General features: G+C 59.8%; 1 protein-coding gene across 24 annotated transcripts in view; it reads right to left on the reverse strand.

Moving 5' to 3' along the window:
- The window catches only part of FBRSL1 (fibrosin like 1), a 77174-nt gene that overhangs the window by 21983 nt on the left and 38378 nt on the right, over positions 1-16813 (reverse strand). For all 24 annotated transcript variants that reach the window (XR_011994612.1, XM_072722550.1, XM_072722549.1 and 21 more), the window contains exon 5: positions 7642-7671. Coding sequence is in view for 23 of the 24 variants with exons in the window: in XM_072722550.1 (XP_072578651.1) it covers positions 7642-7671 (30 nt within the window). In the remaining variant the exon portion in view is untranslated. The remainder of the gene's footprint in view (positions 1-7641; positions 7672-16813) is intronic.

A 16813-nucleotide genomic window follows, 5' to 3' on the forward strand; every position in this document is an offset into this window, starting at 1 on the left:
ATAAGGTCAAGGCCTGCCTCTAGCTCTGCACTGGGTATAGAGCCCGTTTGGGGTTGTCTTCCCCCACGCCCCCTCCTTTCTCTCTTTCTCCCTTCCTCTAAAATAAACAACAAAACAAAGGATAAGGATCTTGAAATGAAATCATCCTAGATCCGGGCGGCCCTAAATCCGATGACTCCCTCTAAGGAGACACAGAGAAACCACATGACGGTGGAGGCAGGGACACCTGGATGAGGTGGACGAGGTAGATGAGGCAGGAAGGACCCTCCCCTGGAAGGTGTGCCCTGCCCACACCTCAATTCTGGATTCTGGCCCCAGAACCATGGTGAACATGTTCCTGATCTGTGCTAGGGTCCAGTGAGGCAGGAGGCAGGCCCCCTGACCAGCACATCCCTCTGGGGTGAGACAGAAGCTGTGAGTGCCACAGGGCGGAGGACAGGGCTGAGGGTGGGGCCTCCACATGTCAGGAGGGGTGCCTGTGGGTGCCTGTGGGTGCACAGAGCATACACACATGTGACGGCATTGTGTGGTGTGAACACTTAGGTGTGTGAGGTGGGAAGGATGTGGGTGCTGTTCACCATCCCCCTAAGGTTCCTGCAGTGGCCTGGCACTTGTCACCACGTGGGAGATGGGAGGCAGGCCTGGCTCTGCAACCCCTCCCCTCTGGTCACCCCAGGTCCTGCTGGGGGGCCCCCAAGGGGCAGAGGCCTATGGTGAGGCCAGGGTGGGCGTGGGGTCTCTGGCATGGAGTCTGTAGGGCAGGATGGGGAGTCTGGACCCCCCCCCCCCCCCCACTGACCCCTGCCCCAGCCACCCCTCATCTCTTCAGGTTCTCACTAGAGCTGAGAACATCTGGCCTGGGTGTGCTCAGCCCAGGCCTGGCCCCGAGACCCTGGGGTTCCCGCCCTGCCCCTACCTACCCAGTGAGGCCTAGGAGGTGAGCAGGGCAGGTGGGGGCTGAGGGACTGTGACCCCCTGGACACAGAGGGGAGATGGCCTCTCCCTAAGCCCCGACCCAGGCAGGCCCCAGGCCCACACCCCCATGTTCTGCTCAGCTTGTTCTGGAAGGGCCAGGGGGTGGTGGGCAGGAGGGACAGATGCCCCCACACCCTCTAGGCCTGTTACTCCCACCGGGCTAGAAGGGGCAGCTTCTCGGCCTGCCTGGCACCTCTACTTTCTGATGCATACAGCAGGTGCCTGGGGGCCAAGGCTCATCCCCCACTTTCTGTCCCTGGGAAGCATCTGCCCCCACCCCAAGCCCCAGCAAGGCTCTGTGCACACCCAAGGAGGGCCTGGCAAGGCTGTGGATGACACCATCCAGTGGTGGGGGCAGGCTGGCCCAGGTCAGCGGGCCCGAGGCATCATGTGGCTGCAGGATCCCCAGGCTCTGTCTCATTTAGGCTCCTGTGAAGTGTTTATCGCTTGCAGCCTGAAACACCCGGGCCTCCCTCACACTGACCTGCTTCTTTGGGACCCCTGGTCATAGAAAGCACTCTCCACCCTGTGCTGTGGCATGGGGCCCGGGCTAAGGAACCAAGGGACTCAGAGACGTGGGTAAGGAGTGTGTGAGGAGGCGGTGAGCGTGGGGCCCTGGCGGACCCAGTGAGACCAAAAGAGTCCTTCCAGGAGGGAGGAGGAGGGTCAGAGCAGCTGTCACAGGAGGGCAGAGGGCAGAGTGACATGAGGGAGCAGCCTGGAGCCTGGGAAACTGGAAGAGTAAGGAGCTGTAGTCTCCCTGCAACCTCTAGAAGGAACCAGCTAGGCTGACACCTTGATTTGGGCCTCGTGACACCCATTCAGACTTGTGACCTTCAAAACTATAAAGCCTGAGCTGTTCTGAGCCACCGAGTTCGTGATGACTTATGGCAGCAGGTGCTAGCCCCACCCCACCCCCTCGGCTCGGATGCCATAGCATGATCCTCCCCCGGGCCGGGCCGCCAGGGCCTGTGAGCGCATCACTGAACCCTCCTGGTCCTCAGATGTCTTGCTTGGATCAAGCTGCAGGACAGATACTGCTTTGGGTTCTCTGGGGCCTGGTGAGCTGATGGTCCTCACTGGGCCCTGCCTGCCACACCCAGTGCTGCCTGCATCTTCGGCAGGCAAACAGCCAAAGGCCTTGCCTTGGACAGACTGTGGGAAGGCCCCTCGGCCAGAGTGCGTGGCTCAGGGGGGTGGCTGGCTTCACTGCCCCCCACCCCGCCCCTGAGGCACTCCCTATACCTATGAGATGGCCTCGACCTGGGCTTATCTGGGGCGCGCTGGCTCCCCACACCATCATCCCCACAGCACTGGACCTGGAGAGGCAGGGTGCCAGGTGACGGGGACAGGAGAGCCCCCCACAGCCTTCTGGGCAGGTTCCTGGGAGCAGGTTCGGGAGAGGCACATGGGGGAAGCCCTCTGTGAGCAGCAGGACCTCCCACGGTAACGGGTTACAGGACATGTCCTCAGAGGGCCCTTGGCCCTGCTGCCCTGGGCATCGGCCTCTTTGAGCCAGGGTCCTACGTGGTCCAGCAGCTGAAGGGCCACTGGCTTCAGGGCAGGGAGCTGCAGCCCAGGGCTGCTTGTGAGGTGGACTATGCCCCCTCCCTGAAGTTCACAGGGACCTCAGAGGTGGACCTTGTGAGCCTAACTGTAGTGATAAAGCAGAGGTGCCAGGCGGGCCCTGTGGGGCACAGAGGAGCTTGGGCCAGGGTGTGTTCACTGTAGACACAGGGTGCAGAAGAGCTAAAGGGGGTGGATGCCGCCTCATGACAGGCAGCCCCAGTGTGCTTCCTATGCACCTGGAGCTCTCACCCCCACCTAGACAGCAGGCACCCCCATGACCCCCACTGAGCAGAAAGTGAAGTCCAGAGGGTGCAGACCAGCCGTGGAAGTGCTGGCGCCCACAGGTGACCCCAGCCCCTCCCAGCTGGCCAGCTGCCTGCCTGCCCTGTCCCCGGTCCTGCTGCTCAGGAGCCGGCAGAGGCCCAGCACTGGGTATGTCCCCACGGGGGATCTGGCAGACAGGCCAGCCAGACAGACATCCCTTGAGGGAGCGCTGTGGCCAGAGGCAGTGAGGAAGAACCCTGGCCAACCAGCCACCTGGCTGGGCCACGGGGCAGACAGCAGCCAGTCCACGCCCAGGAGGCTGCCTAATGAGCCCCACACAATTTTTCACCCCATATTTTTCCAATAAAAAAGCAGTTAGACACCAACCGCAGCCTTGCAGAGGGGCCATCTGGCTGCCTGGCAGCACAGGCTGCCTTCCCCGCCAGCAGCCAGCGCCTGGAGCAGGGCCAAGGTGGTGGGGAAGGCCAGGTTGGGGGGGGCCTGCAGAGCCAGGCATGGGGCATGCATGGAGCAGAGCCTGGTCTATCAGGAGGGGCGGGGGGTAGCCACTCACAGGGGGAGGAGACAGAGAGGTCTTCCTGTCTGTGAGCACCAGCCTCTGGTCTCTATGTGTCTGTGTCTTGGATGTGGACCGTCCCCAGTGTCTGCGCCTAGAGCCAGGGGCAGCAGGACCTCCAGGAGGTGCAGCTGCATCTGACCTCAGGCCCTGGCAGATGGAGGAGGAGACTAGCTGGAACAGAGAGCCTGGGTCTTCCTGCTGCCCTGTCCCAGAGGAGACCTTCCCAGGGGCAGCCTGCCTGCCACGCTTTCCCCAGGGCCCAGCACATGTGTTGGGTCAGCATGGACAGACCCAGGGCTCTACGCTGCAGCTTTTCACCCTCCTGCCCGGCCTGCCTGTCCAGCTGCCTCACCAGAGGCCCAGAGTAGCCGGGGTGTCCCCTGTCCTGCTGTCTCCAGGCCTCTGCGCAGCAAGGGACATGACAAGTGCAAAGCATTCCAACCTCATGTGGTGCACGAGTACCCCAGGGCTGAGGAGGGTCTAAAAGGCACCCTCTGGCTGGGCCCCAGGTGAGGGCATGCTGCAGGGGGACGCCCCTCTCTTTCACTGACACGTTCTTAAAGCCCTATTAAGTCAGGGTTTTGCCATCCTGCAAATACCGTGGAGACACTGGGCCATCCTCCCCTGACCAGCTCCTCCTGGAAGGAGTGAAGGACCTCATGTGACCGTGCCCCGGAGAAAGGAGGTAGGTGCTGCGGGGGGCAGAGGCTCCTGGGAAGTGGTCCTGGAGCGAGGGCAGCTCTGGGTGAGTGGATACTGCACCCTTCTGAGCTGCACCTGCTTCTTGATGGGTGGGCAGGAAATCACCCATCACCCTGGAGCCCAGCCTAGGAAAGGGAGGGAACCCCACATGGCGTATCATTAGTGTCCCCATGCAGCCTGGAGGGATGGGGGCTCTTGGGATCGTGGTTCCCCACTGCCCTTGGGACAAACCTCAGCTGCATGCCATGATTCGTGTAACGTGGTCTCGCTGAACACATGCTCATACCTTCCTCTCTCACTCTGCTCCGGCCCCACTGGACATTTTGCACCAACAGTATTCCTGCCAGTCACTCTGCATGGTCAGTGTTGTGGGGAGGTGAGATGCATATGAGGTGGCTGGTGCTAATAGCTGCCTTCATGGGCCAAGGGGGTGAGGAAGGAAGCTACACACCAAGGATGGCCAAGCAGAAAGACAGGAACCTGATGACCATGGACATGCCATGCCAGCCTGGAGGGCCCACACCTAGGCTTCCAGGTGAAGAATACAAGCTCCTCTATTAAGCCACTGCTAATCCAGTTTCCACTATAGCAGCCAGATGCAGTTCCCAACCAACGTGGGGCCGTGTGGTACCTTGGAAGCCAGGACTGAGGACTGGGCATTGACTGCGCTGGCAGTATGGGTCTCTGCCTCAGATGGGGCCAGATTTGTGAGCAGATGAGAGGCAGTGAGGGCGGGGTGGCCAGCTACAGCTTCCAGACCTGCAGCCCATGCAGCACACAGAGCCTGGTGAGGCACAATGGCCCAGCAGGGCTGACCAGACCCAACCCCTCCCAGGGGTGGAAACACGGAGATGCATCCAAGTGGCTGACAAATTATCCTGCACAGAGCCCTTGCTCCAGGCGGCCTCTCTGGGAAGCACCGAGACCTCCCTGCAATCATGCAGCTTTGGGGCTCAGCCCAAGCACCCACTGCCCAGCCCATGCTACACCATGGTCAGTTGTGTGGAGTCTCAGCCCTGGCCTCTGGCCTCCGTCCCAGCTGCCCGGGGACATACCCTACTGTCACAGAAGACCCAGGTACTCATGGGAGAGGCAAACTCGGGTGACCACGGAGGAAGCCTGTGCCCTTTTCCCTAGCTCTCCAGCCAAGGGGCTTTCTGGAGCACAGTCCAGCTCTATCTGACTTCAAGGGAATGTCTGCCCACAAACAGCAGCTTGCCAACTCTGTGTCGACTGACCCAGAGCTCACCATAGCCCTACGACGGGTCTCCATCTCCCATGAAAGAGGTGGGGGTACTGGGGCATGGAGGCAGTTCTGTGTCCTCTGGCCCTGGCCACACTAAAGCTGGGATGGGGGTGGCATGGCCTCCCACCTGCCCCACCATGGAGCCAGGATGTGGCACCATATCGCCAGTGCAGACTTCTCATTGTGGCCACACCGGGGGCCCAGCACACAGGTGTGGGGAAGGCTGACTCCTCACAGCCAGTATCACTCCCCTAAGACCCACAGCCACAAGCCCTGGAGGTGGCCTGAAGGGGGTCTGGGCCAAGTGGGTCTGGGTCTGCCTCTGGCACAGCAGAGAAGTGAGCCCCAACATAGCCCCTAGCCAGTTCCTCTGGGCAGGAGTTTCTCCCTTGGGCTGCACAGGGAATTGCCAGGAAAACAAGACTCATGAGTTCTAGACCCCACCCCCTACCCATCCAGAGTGAGCTCCTCTGCCCACACCTGCTCCCCCCCGTCCCTTGGCCAGGCTGAGCTGGGCTGGTGCTCAAGTGTCACTCAGGACTGGCCTATGGGCTCCCCAGTGGGTGTGAGTGCAAAGGAGGCCACAGCTACAGCCTCCTGCTAGCCCTTGGTGGTGGCCCTGTCCAGGACATCGATGGCCACGTCAGAAGTGACCTCTTGTCCCTGGGGCACAGTCAGAGCTGCGCCCAAGTGCCTGCCCTTTCCCGCCCCCCGGTCTCCACCACCCAGAGTCCCCACTCTCGTAGCAGGAGTAGGCTGAGAGGGAGAGGGAGATATCGGCCAGGGCCAAGAGTGACCAAGGGCCCAGGCCAAGCTGGGCCCCGGAGCTCCTGGAGGGCTGGGGTCAACCCTCTGGCTACGGGAGAGGAGGAGGCAGTGGCTCTGGGTGGGTGTGGCCTGGCAGCTGTCAGGACTCTGACACCTGGAAGGAAGCAGCGTGGGGGTAGCAGCTCAGTTTCTTCTGTGGAAGCCAGGGGCCCTGGGTGGGGACAGCCAGCAGCCTCGGGGCCTCAGAAAGCCCTTCCTCTGAGCTCCCCTCAGAGCAGCCCCTGGCTTCAGAGAGCACTTTCTGCAAGGTGGATTCTAGATAAAGGAGGTGCCGGAAGCGAGGTGTCAGCTCAGCACCTTCCAGAGGCCCTTCATCTAATTCCTCAGAGAGGCTGAGGACAGGCCCCAGAGATGCTGGGGGTGCCCGCTAAGCTCCTCTGCCCCAGGGTCCAGACAGGGGCATTCACTCCCAGCTGCCTGCCCTTCAGCCACTGTTCCCAAATGATCCAGAGCCCCGTAAGGACCCCATGTAGGACTTCTGGGCTGGCTTCCTGTCTCAGCCCTGGCCTCTGGCCTCCGTCCCAGCTGCCCAGGCTGGTCTCCCGGGCCCCCGGGCAGTCTCCACACACCCATCCCGCCTGGCAGCTTACCAGCTCTTTCCATACTTACTCATGTCTGCTGAGAGAGGCCACCCGGCTGTCCATGCCGTGGACAGCGCCTGCCCAACGCTAAGCGGGAACCATTGTCACGCACGGCACAGAGGTCCCAATGGGACTTCATTCCATTTCACAAAACAGGCCTAAAAGCCAGTGCTCAGCTGACCCTTTGGTCCTCCCAAAAGCACGCCGGGACACCCTGTCCCCATGGGCGGATACTGGTCCTCCTCACCCACTCAGCACTCCTCTTGGCCTACCGGCCCCCGACCAGGGCATGGCCATTGCCTATAGCCACATCACCAACTACCACTCTCCCAGCTGGGCTGGTCACTTATTCAGGGGACAGCACCCAGCCTGCCTGGGGTCCAGCTATGTGACCTCGGGCAGGATCCTTACCCTCTCTATGCCTTGGTATCCCAGGATACGTTGGGGAGTCACACTCCCTGCCCCCCAGGGCCTTGGAACAAGCAGAGTACCAGGCCTGGGCCCAGGCGTCTTGCCCCTACGGCGTCTTGCCTGCTCAGAGCTCAGCACATAGCAAGTGCTCTGTGGACAGCCGCTGGGCCGAGGGGTCGGGGTGGCCTCCTCCCTGCTCCCCACAGGACATTCAGGGGCCGGTAGTGACCAGGGCCCTGGGGAGGCCCACTCTGGGCTTTCTTCTGAGCTAAACTCTCCAGGAGCCGTGTAAATCCCGAGTTAATGGGACCTTCATTACTCCTGAAAAGGAGTGTAATTAGGAGGGGCTAACACGCTACCACTATTAGCAGAAACCTGTTCCGGTGATGTTTATGGCACCCACTCTGCCCCCAGCACCCCCACCCCAGGATGCCCAGGCAGAGACGGATGGATGAAGGTCTCGGGAGGAGGTGTGGAGGGCTTACCTTGTCGTCCCCTTCACTCTCGCTGTCACACTGCAGGGGGAGAGAGACAGAAAGTCAGCACCCTGCAGTACCCCATGGCGGGGCAGGGGTCATGGGAGGAGCCTCGCGGGGTGAGAGGGATCTGGAGGCCGGCGAGGCCCTGGGTGAGGGTTCCCCGCAAAGCCCCCCCCTCACCCCAGGCTACACGTGAGGCAGCTTCACCCCCCCAACCCCCAGTCCTGGGACAGAGCTGCTACCCTGTGACCCTCTCAGGCCTCCTCCCACATGCTGGACTCTGCAGGTGGGAGGTCAGTGGAGACAGGTGAGGAGCTGGCGCTCCTGGGCAGTGGAGACACACCACAGTCCACATGCCCACAGATGGGGAAGCCCAGCCTCAGCAGCCCCAGCTCTACCGAGGGGGGCACCCAGATCACTCGGACAGACGAGGTGGTCAGGCCAGGCCTGTGGCCACAGCACCGCCCTTGAGAGGGCCACCGCCTCCCCATGCCTCGTGTGCCCCTACAGTCTGGGTATGAACCCCTGGGCATGTTAGCTCAGCTGGTTAAAGAAGGGTTGGTAATTGTGCAAACAAATCTTTGTTTCCATTTTCAGTAAGCAGAGCTTTAAAAAGACAGGCTGCTCTTCTAGAAACCACGGCAATTTTCCCCCTAAAAGAATATAAAGAAAAATAATCCCTTCCTAGCAACCACAATTACTATCTGTCGTGTCAAATGAATTCTGCCACTGAAAATAATCTCCTGGGCCACACATGAGGGTGACGGGCCCCGTCAGCCCCGCATGCTGCTGGTTAGTGCAGGGGAGGGGTGCTCTGCCCTGCCACTGCAGTGTGAGGGCAGGGTGCGCTTGGTGGCAAGGTTCATGGAGTTGTACAGATGTGCCCCTTGCTTTCCCCACCCCACTGCAGCTGGAAGTGACCCTGGGTGATGGGGTGGCAAGATTCCTACCCCCTCAGCCCCATGGACCCCAGGCAGTGGTGTCCTTTTACAGATGGCAGAGGGGACGTGTGGGTGCACACAGTCCTGACCGCACAACAGTTAAGAGCTCCGAGGGGCAGGGAGAGGGCAGAGTGGCTGAAGCCCAAGATGGGAGTGTTCAAGACGAGGCTGGAGGGGTGAGGGGCCGGGAGTGTCATCGTCCTGTCCTGCCGCGCTCGGACAGAGCTCGGCCAGGGGGGCCTGGGCATGCCAGCGTCTGTGTGCAGGCAGAGAGGGGTGGGAGCCCTGGAGGGGAACCGTGGGGGTCAAGAGCCCCTGTGACACTGCAACTTTCTGCCTGATCCGTGGCACGGAGCACTTGCTGGGAGGCTGGGCCTTGTGTGTGAGCTGCAGGACCGCAGCTCGGGGTGCCCGGGACCTCCCAGCCTGGCTGTTTCACACCTCTCCCCACAGCTTAATGACCCACCAATTGAGGTTGAGTGAGGGTGCTTTCCAGGAGTGCCTGGGCCCTATAATTAACCCAACCGCACACCCTGTCAGCCAGCACAAGGCCATGTCGTAAATGAATTCACGTTATTAAGTCCCACTGAATTAATGTTTAACTGCAATAGAGCCAGAACTGAATGAGGCAATTAATCAGGACAAGGAGGGAAAAAGAGCCACATCTGTCTCGCAGGAGCTGCTTGAGCGAGGTGACCTTCACAGGGTAGAACTGGACTGGGCGGCCCCGGTGGGTGTAACCCTGAGGGGGGCGTCCATGGAGCAGAGGATGACTCCAACCCCCAAGGAGCAGCGCTGGCTACAGTGGGGAGGCCAAGACATGGGCAAACCCCTTGACCTCTCCATGCCTCAGTTTACTTCTGCAAAACACAGACAAAAACCTACCTACAGAGTGTTGTGCAGCTTCAATGAGTATGAATATGTGCAAAGCACTAGGACAGTGCTGGGTACTCAGCATGACATACAGCGTGACGACAGCTTCATCACCATCATCGCTACCGGCATCACATTATCACTATTATCATCAACACCATCATCACTATCACCATCCTCACCATCATCATCTTTACCATCACCACACCTGCCTCAGCCTCTTCCTTCATATCACTTGAACAGCTCGTGGAGGCATCTAGCCCCCTAAATGGTCTGGACACAGACACCTCTCACCTGACAGTGCCTTGCTCCCCAAGGAGCACCTGCACAGGTTGTCTGGGGTCTTGGCCTCTATCCCCAGGCCTCTTCCAGAAACCTGGGCAGCTACTTGCTTGGGTGGGGGCTGCTTGTCACCCTCCAGAATTGGGAGACACAAATCAACACAGTCATGGAGCAGCAAGAGAAGTGTACCTGGTTCTCCTCTCAGTGTGAACGTTAATTACTGCTTCACGGCAGACCTTATAGCAAGGCTTCCCGTCTCCCATTTTTCAAACAAAGGCATGAAAAATTCATGGGCTGAGAGTCCCTGACACTGAGCCCACTGCTCCCATCAGATGCTCCATCGAGCCCCTGGGTCTGGCCCAGAGATCCCCACAAAGAATGGGGAGGAGAGGCAGGGAGCAGGGGCAGGGTCCTCTTGCTCCCTGTGGGACCTCTTCATGCCACGGAGACAGGCACTGAAAGCCACTCCTGGCTCTGCTTCTGCCTCCCCCCAGCTTCCCACCCAGGTGACCCCACTCAGAACAGGGGTCAGAGAGGGCTGAAAGGTGGTGGCACATGGCCTGGTGCTCGGGACTGGGCCAGGTTTCTGCTCTAGCCACAGTGCACAATCTGGGATGCTGCCTACAGAGGCCCTGCTTAGAGCTGCCCAGAGACCACGGAGGCCTGGACTTCTCACCAGCTCGAGACTTACTCTTGAAGGACACAGCTGCCTGCAAAGGCCTGAGCAGATGCAAACTAAAAAAATCAGCAGGGTCTATGGTCTGTGTGTGGGTAGAAGACAATGAAACATTCTATGCAGCCCACCTGAGCATGAGGGCAGAAAAGAAAGCATGAGCTGCTGGACAGTCAGTGTGGATACCACACTGCGGGCTAGGTCATGTCACATGGTTTGAAGTGTGCATATGCACTTCCTGTATACTCTGAGGACGCCTGGGGAATTTCAGGAGGCACAAATCCTCAATGTGGGCTGTTTCCATTGGGCCTATTCTCGTGGCTCATGCCTGTGTGTGCAAGCCCAGCTGGCCCGTCATGTATGTGCATGTTCCAAGACATGTCACGGCATGCTATGAGGCTTCCCTACATGAGTATCTGGGCATCCTGTCCAGTGGTGCTTTTCCCCAGGGCGTCCTGCCAAGTATCCCAGTGCATGCATGGCACTGTGCACCCAGGTGACCCGATACAGGCTACCTGTCCTTATGCACGTGGCGCAGGAGCGCTGGCCACGCTCCCAGGACATGTCTGTGCTTCCCATGGCCCCTTGTGGGGGTCAGCTCCAGCTTATTAAACATTCTGCTCCCCGGTGGTGCCTTGGAAGAACCTCAGGGAGGAGAGTGGCCGCCTTGCCTGCCCATGTGGGTATCTGTCCTCCACGGAGAAGGACGCAGGTCCTCACCATCCTGCTGTACATGCTCCACTGGGATATAGAACCCATGCCTGTTAAGCAAGTTGGCTAAAGCAAGGAGCCGTGAACAGACAGCAGGAAGCCCAGGGCATGTCCCTCACCATCAGCAGTCAGGCTGATGTTTCACCCTCGTCACACTCCAGCTGTGTACATGAGCACCACAGATGCTGGGCAGTGACCCGAGACCTCGTGGGCCGGGGTATCGGGAGCAAGGTGGGGGCTACAGTCTGGTCCGTGCCTGGGGTGGCCATGAGATCAGCTGGGTGGGTGACTGTATCTGATGGGTTGAACCACAGCTGCCAGAGCCGGGCACACTGCACCAGGTGGGAGCCGCGCCCGCCACTTCACAGACAAGAAAGTGGAGGCCCAGAAGGTGAAGGGCCTTGCTGGCAGCCACGCGGCCCACAGACAGGAGCCCAGCACTAGAACCTGGGGTTGGGCTGTGTGGGCGGCAGCCCTGGGACTGCAGGGCAGGCAGGGGAGGGGAGCCCCACATCCCATTGGTGGGAGACCCAGGGCACTACGGGGGGTGGGACTGAGGGCCCATTTGCTCACTGAGGCCGCTTCTATACAACTCAGGCCCCACCACAGACCCACCTGCTTATGGATGGGGAAACTAAGGCAAAATAGGAGTCCACCTAGGGGAATGGGTGCATGAGCTCTGGAACCCAGTTTCAGTCTGGCCCTTCGGGTAAGGACCTCATGCCAGGGACTCCGTCAGAGCAGTTGGGATAGGGCTGGGGCCCCAGTATGACTGTGAACAGCCCCAGGCCACGTCGGTCCAGAAAGTCACAGTGAGCCTGATTAATTATGCACGATAGCTGGATGGGGACCCTGATAATCCCATTCTTGTTTACTCAGCTAATTCACTTTTTATGAGTGTTTAGGCTTTAAAGCAAAACAAAGCACTAATTACCCAATTAGTGAGCAATTAAGTTACTGCAGCCTAATAGCCCAAGTGTGGACTGCCTAACGGGCTGATGGTGAGCGAGACCCACTTAGCAGAGCCATGCAGCTGGCGCCACGCAGGCGCACTTGGGAGGGGAAGGGCAGAGCCACGTTACTGTCACAGATGGAGACAGTAAGGACAGATGGGGCCAAAACCTGCCCTCCCCAGCGTGCTCATTTAGAGTGGCCGGAGAGGGGTGGGGGGTGCCAGCCTGTGCCCACCCTGTGTGTCTGCATCTTAGGTACGATATGGAGATCCTTGTGGGCAGAGGTTTGGAGCTCTGAGAGAGCCCTGCACAGGCCACCATACAGAGACAGGAGATGGCCCTGCAGCTGGACAGTGGGCTTGTGGGGCCCTGAGAGATGAGTGGGTTGGTGTCCCTGCCTCCTGCTCCCAGGCCTCCTCCTGCATTTTGAGTCATGGCTGATAGCAGTCTCTGAAGGCAGCCCATGGTGACACAGCTTGGGGCCTGGGGGCAGCCTGGGACTATCCCTGAGTCCCAAGCCTGAGCTGAGGCTGGAAACACTGCAGCCTCTGCACAATCTCACATCAGAGGGGAGAGTCTGGGGCACGGTGTTGGGCATAGCCAGTGACTGGTCAGAGGGAAAGCCAGCCTGAAAGAAGCCACCGCTCTAACCCTCCAAATCTCAAGAGGACCTGCAACAGAATTAATCCTTCTACTACTTGGCCCATGTGACCTGCCTTGCTGCCCCTGGACAGAATGCATGGATGGATGGAAGGGTGCATGAGTGACTTAGTGTGGTGTATGCAGCAGCAGGGAACGAGTGCATGCATGGATGGACTGACAGATAGATGGATGGACTGATGGATGACTTAGGGTGGTGCACGCAGAACCCAGACAGAGCCTTCAGGGAATGAATGCAAAGATGGATGGACAGACGGACAGACAGATGGATGAATGACTTAGTGTGGTCCACACAGTATCCAGACAGAGCTGGGAGGGAGTGAATACATGGACAGACGGATAGACGGGTGGAATAATGCATGCACGGATGGAGGGATGACTTGGGCTCTGACCATGTCTGAACTGCCCTATCATCCTGCTCCCGATGCGGGGTCTCAAGGAGGCAGCACCTCGGAGGGTATTCTGGGTTTCACAGTGAAGGCCATCCCACAGCACACTGTGAAAAACAGAAATGACTTTAAATATTCTCTGGTTGCAGTTACCAAAGGTATCAGGGAGAACTGGGCATTGTTTTGTGGGATAACTTGTCCGAGTTCACCTATCCAGGAGGAGGACACTCTGGGAGCACCCCAAGGCAACAGTGGGCACGGAGGACACTCCTGCCTGGACGGATGGAAGCCTGAAGCCCTGGCTACTGGCTGTGCTGGGATGTCACCTCCCACCGTAGCTGGGGCAGCCCTGTCCTTCTTGGGAGTGTGAGCCTCCCAGGGCGCCCCTGCACCCTACCACACCCTGCTCTGGGCCCCTCTACTCCTACCAGCAGCTCCTGGCCTCACAGCAACCCCCCCCCCCCCCCCGACTAGCCCTGCCTTCCCCCACCTGCAGGATGCACCTGCACACACCCGCCTGCACACATACAATATGCTCACTGTCACACACAGGCTCCTGCCCCCACACATGGTCATGCTCCTGGGCCTGTGTGAACGCTATCCCCCTGGGTGCTCTGGGGCACCTCTGGACCCCAGCCTGATGGCTCCTCCACATTCTCTCCCCTCCTGCTCCATCCACTCTGCACTTTTGCTCTGACGGGCTACACATTTACTCCTTGCCCGTCTCCCACCTGCCCTTCCCTCTACGGTCTCCACGAGAGCAGGGATTTCTGGGTTTTCTTCAGTCCTCTGAGCTCTGGAGCCAACTGTCATGGGCAGTAAGTGCTCAATAAATACTCAGAGACTGCAAATGACCACCACTTTCCACTCATGAGCTTCTTCCGACCCGGCATGGCCCCACCTGAGCCTCAAGGGGGACAGCAGGGACCCTCCACTCCCACCTCAGGGGCCGTACTGGTCCCTTGGTCCGTTTCTTCCTCCAAACCCTCCAAACAGCGCGTCAGACATCAAGCCCACGCTCCCTTTTCCTTATTAGTGGCTCTCCCACTAGCCCTTGCTGGGCTGGAATAATTAACGAGCCTGTGTCAGAGAATGAATAAAAGATGGGCCGCAGTCCCGCCGCGTGCGCTGACCTTTCTCAAGTCGACTGTATTAATATATTCTCCTGCTGTCACCCTCAAAGTGCTAACTGCCTTATGAATTATTTAACAACACAAAACGTCTTAACCAGAACAGTGTTAACACTAATTCCTAACCTTCTGCACCCTAGCAGCTCTGCGTGGTCCACATAATTGAATTTCAGCTTCCGACTGGTACCTGGCTCCCAGCAGCCCAGCCTGTCACCCAGCCTGTTGCCCACCTGTGTGCCCAGGCCTGCTCCCCCTCCAGCTGTAGCTCCTGGCGCATGTGGCCACCACCGTGAAGGCTCCTTGGGGGCTTGTCCAGAGAGTCTGTGTCCAGCCTCTGGGGACATGAGTGTGGCCTGGTCTCCAGGCGTGAGCTGCCTGGGAGTGTGGGCCCTGGGCTGCTTCCAGTGGCTGGGGCCTGCACGGCTGAGTAACTCCTAATCCCAGAGTCCCGGCAGGAAGGGGGCCTCGACGGGAGGCTGAATGCAGGAGTGGGAAAAGGAAAGGAAGGCAGGACGCTGGCAGAGGTGGGAAGCCACAGTGACCCCCTACTAAGGGGGTGGCAGGGGCTGCCCACACCCCAGGCCAGGCAGGAATGGGGTGCGCCAGCTGCCCTGCCCCATAAGGCATCCCATGGGGGCAGTGCTGGGGTTGGGGTGGGCAGGCCGTAGGCTGGCTGCTGCCTGGGGGCTCCACGGGAGGAGCTAGCAGACAAGGGGGCTTTGGTGGTCCCCACACCCCCTCCTGGAGTCCACACTGTGTGCAGTCCCAGCCAAGAGGACACTGCGAGGTAGCCGTGCTGTCCGAGGCTGAGCCTCACATTCCCCCAGCCAAAAGTCCTCAAGGGAACCTGGCAGATGCCAGGGGCATGGAATTCCCTAGAGCACTGAGATGGAACAGGACAAGAACCCTCAGCAGGCAGCAGCTTCTAGAATGTGGCAAGGTCTTCCCAATGGAGTGAGTGAGGGGAAGGACCCTGTGCAGAGGCTGGAGTGTTCAGTGACAGGGGTGCAGGGGGGCATCTGGGGTGGCTTTTCCTGGCAGTCCCTGCAAAGTGACCGAGGCAGGCCCAAACCTGTTGCCCACCCATGCGCCTGACCCCACGCCTGCCCAGTTGTTCCGTGACACCTGGTGGGCTGCTGCCTGCTCCTCAGCTCCAGTGGGCAGCCCGTGGCCAGTTTGAAATTAAATCATGGGAGGCAGGGATTGTAAAGATGGGTGGAAAACACTATGGAGACCAGTTGGTTTCTCACAAACATATGCTCTCTTGCCACTAAATCCAATCCTCAGTCGGATGGCAGCACAAGAAATGTGTGACCTGTGTGACCCCAAGGCGTGGATGACCGTAGTCCAGGGTTCCAGGCCCCCAGCTGGAGTAGAGTGCCCTGACGCACTGGACGCCTCTCAGAACCCAATGCCCCTGTTGCTGACTGAACCCCAAATCTCCCATAGGTGACCTGCCCAGAGAAGTGCCAATGGGCTGGATGTATTTGGGCTGTTGGGATTAGCCTTACCTGAAGGCTGCCTCCCTTTCAGCCCTGGGGGTGGCCCCTTCCACTTCCACTGAGTCCTGACCTAGAATTTGCTCTTGGCCTGATGTTGCCTGCCAGCTCCTCTCTGACCACAGGCACAGTCACTCCCAGCACCCACCCCCGTCCTGGCAACCAACACTGAAAGCACCTGCCACTGACGGATCGGTTTCCTCCCTCTGTCTGCCCACTAGGGCGGGGACCCAGAGATTTGTCCTGCTTGCACCCCCAGAGGATGGGGCCTTCCTGGGACAGGTGGCGCTTCAGGGATGGGCACCCTGTGGGGGTACAATGGTGTGGGGTGGTGCTGGAGCGGCAAACACCCAGGATGCTCATTCACTGTTTCCACGTTCCAGCCGTCTTACAGAGAAAACCGAGGTCCTCTGGCCCCAGGGCAGCCCCACATTCCTCCCCCACAGCTGAGACCCTTGCTCAACCTTGCCCCGCTGTCCCTCACTCTAGGGACACGACTCTGCAGGGCCGTAGACCCAAAGGGAGGACCGCAAGGGGGACGGGAGTAAGTGGCGTCTTGTACCCCATCCCCGTCCCACACTCTGGCACCCGGGAGCCCCGCATGACCTTTGCAGGCAGCTCTGACACCTGTTCTCACAGCGGCAGGTGAGGTCCCAGCCATCCTACAGGGCCGCATATTGACCCTTCATGGCTCAAGGACCTGGATCTCAGGGCTGGGAGGGCCCAGGGGCTGCCCTGGTGTGTGTGTGGACTTGACCTGACTGTGACCTGTGGGGGCTCCTGCACGCCTGCCGCCGGGTGCACACGCAGCTCGCCTCCATGCACGGGGATGGCTGGACAGAACAGCAGCAGGGTGGGGCAGGGAGCCCTCCCGGGGACCACTCCTCCCCGCCCCCAGCATCTGGCCAAAGGGGTGGGGGTGGGAAGTTTCTCCAATCGGGAAGGTGAGTCCCCAGCACCCAAGGGGGGAAGGGCACGTGACCCCAGAGTGCCTAGTGCACACTCTGCCCTGGCCAGGCTGACTCTATCTGGGACAGCGGGGCAAGGGGACAGGGAAAGACCCACAC

Source organism: Vulpes vulpes, chromosome 10 (genome assembly GCF_048418805.1).
Source record: "Vulpes vulpes isolate BD-2025 chromosome 10, VulVul3, whole genome shotgun sequence".
Lineage (NCBI taxonomy): Eukaryota > Metazoa > Chordata > Mammalia > Carnivora > Canidae > Vulpes > Vulpes vulpes.